Genomic DNA, 2,376 nt, shown 5'->3' on the forward strand with positions numbered 1-2,376 from the left:
GGCTCCCATTTTTTAAAAAGCAATGTCTAGATCACATAAAAATACATCTGTCTTGGATTCTTTCTTTCCCTCCTTCCTTAGAGCAGAGATGAATTCTGGCTGAAGACAAGAATCTGAAAGGACTTTATGTTAAAAGCAATAAAGTGACAGGTTGAAGCAAGGGGAATAACATGTTAAGAACCATGCTTTGGTCTAATTAACCTGTAGCTGTATACCACGTAAATGGGGGAGCAGGGAGAGAATTTAGCCCAGGCAAGAGTTAATGAGGATATAAAGTAGGATGACTACTAGTGGCAACAGAAAGGAACAGATACAGGCTATTGTAAAGATGATAGAACTTGGCAAATTAGAGGAAAGGCAGCATGATGTACTGGAAAAAGCTAGGCTTTCAGGACTACCAAGCAAGAAGAATTAGATTTGAGTCCCAGCTCTTCCATATAAATACCAATATGATTTGCGGCATGTGATTTCAATTATCCTAGGGCTCGGTTTTCTTATCAGTTAAAAAATTATATTTATACGTACATACTTTCTGCCCATTTCCCATGGTTACTCTGAGGATTAAATGAAATAATGAAAATGCTTGATAATCTGCTAAAAAGAAATGAAGGGGAGAATAAAGAAAGAAGTTAAAGACAAAGTTTTAAGCCAAGGTGATTGCATGAATATTGGTGTCATTAACAGAAATAAGACAAGAGAATCACCTGTTGAAGAAGGAAAGATGATGAATTGGGTTTAAGTTACCAGTGGGACACACCCATGTAAAAATGGCCAATATGCTTCTGGAAAAGTAGAAATGAAACCAAAGAGCAAGTATGGGGCTAAAGAAATAAATTATGCACATAAAAGTTTTAAAACTAGATGAGGTCACTAAGGAATGTATAAAGAGTGAAGATATTAAATCAATATAGAGAACTGTAAATGACCTCTGTATTTGAGAAACTGGAGGAGGATCACAAGGATAACAACAGTCAGATGGATATTTAATGATTTTTTCTTTTGGTGTAATGATCTGGTGGTTTTGTCTTTTTTTTAAGAGTTCTGTTATAGAGACACAGAAATACTGATGGATGAAATTGTATGTCTGAGATTTACTTTAAAATAATAATAAAAGATTTGGAGGTGGAAAGGGTTAGGTAACGTAAGACAGGCCAAAAGTTGTTAACTAATAAAATTGGGTGAAGGGTACATGAGGGTTCATTTTATTATTCTACCTTGTAACTATGTGTTTGAAATTTTCCATAATAAAAAGTAAAAAGAAAAAAAAGTCAGAAAAATTATAGAAAAAGGAAAAATATGAAAAATCTTACAAAAGCCTAGTTAGAAGAGTAGCAAGGAGGCGGTGGTCATGAATTTCAATTTCTACAGGGATGTCATGGATATTGATGAAGAAATAACATTTAAAGTTACAGAATCTAGCAGAAATGTTAGACTGAATGATATAATGTTCATTCCATTTAAGAATATATTAAGGTTATTAAAATAAAACAAAACACACACACACAAATCTCAAGCTACTATGTTCAAGGGTTATACAGTTCAAATTTCTAGTCATAGTCATCTCTGGAAACACTACAGGGCAATTGGAAGTAGATACACGAAACTGTAGAGTATGAGAACAAGTATCTCAAAAAAAAAAAAAAGACTAGAAAAATTTTGAACGTACTAGGTTAACTGATCTGTTTCTAACTGCTGAATATTTTAACAAAACAAAAGAATTGATTGATACTTGCCTCAACTTCTGCCATGAATGCCTCCAAGGGATCATCATCACTGTCAGAATCCACTGGCTTGGAATGGAATCGCTGGCGGGTTGGTGAGTTTTCGGCAGGAATATAAGGTAAATCAACATTGCTAGAGTCTTCTTCCTCATCTTCAAAATAGCTGAAAATTAAAATGCAAATTAGTGAAGTGCATGTTTAGTTTGGGGTCAGTGAATCTTTCATTTATTAAAAATTTTTATTACAGTACATCTTATTATTAAGAGATTTATCCTATACAGATCAAATTAGAGACCTCCACAGCTTTGGCTAAGGATCCAATTATTAGGTTCTACTTAACATAGGGAAAATTCCAATATTACAAAAAAAACCAGTCACAGCAGATTCTCCATTTAATTAGTATCTGTTCAAATCATATTCCCAGTTCTATTATAAGGCATGTGTTTTCAGTACAACCTAATATTTCATTATTGAATAAATATGGCAAATATTGAGGAGTTTGTGCTATGGGAAAACAATGAGACTTTTGTATGAAACATTAAAAATTAAGTTTACTCTTTATAATCCTTAAAAAAGACTAGGAAATATTTTCATAAGGCTAGAAACTTTCTTTAGAAATCTTGGGCTATTTTCTGAGAACTGACAGAAAACTTTT

The 2,376-nt window shown here is 33.0% G+C and overlaps 1 protein-coding gene across 1 annotated transcript in view; it reads right to left on the minus strand.

Annotated features, from left to right (window-relative positions):
• Window positions 1–2,376, minus strand: part of DDX42 (DEAD (Asp-Glu-Ala-Asp) box helicase 42) — a 51,853-nt gene that overhangs the window by 22,707 nt on the left and 26,770 nt on the right. Inside the window, exon 3 of the mRNA XM_012659581.1 lies at window positions 1,734–1,884. Coding sequence (XP_012515035.1) covers window positions 1,734–1,884 — 151 coding nt within the window. The remainder of the gene's footprint in view (window positions 1–1,733; window positions 1,885–2,376) is intronic.

The sequence above is a fragment of the Propithecus coquereli genome, unplaced genomic scaffold, assembly GCF_000956105.1.
Source record: "Propithecus coquereli isolate 6110/MARCELLA unplaced genomic scaffold, Pcoq_1.0 Scaffold119, whole genome shotgun sequence".
Classification (NCBI taxonomy): Eukaryota; Metazoa; Chordata; class Mammalia; order Primates; family Indriidae; genus Propithecus; species Propithecus coquereli.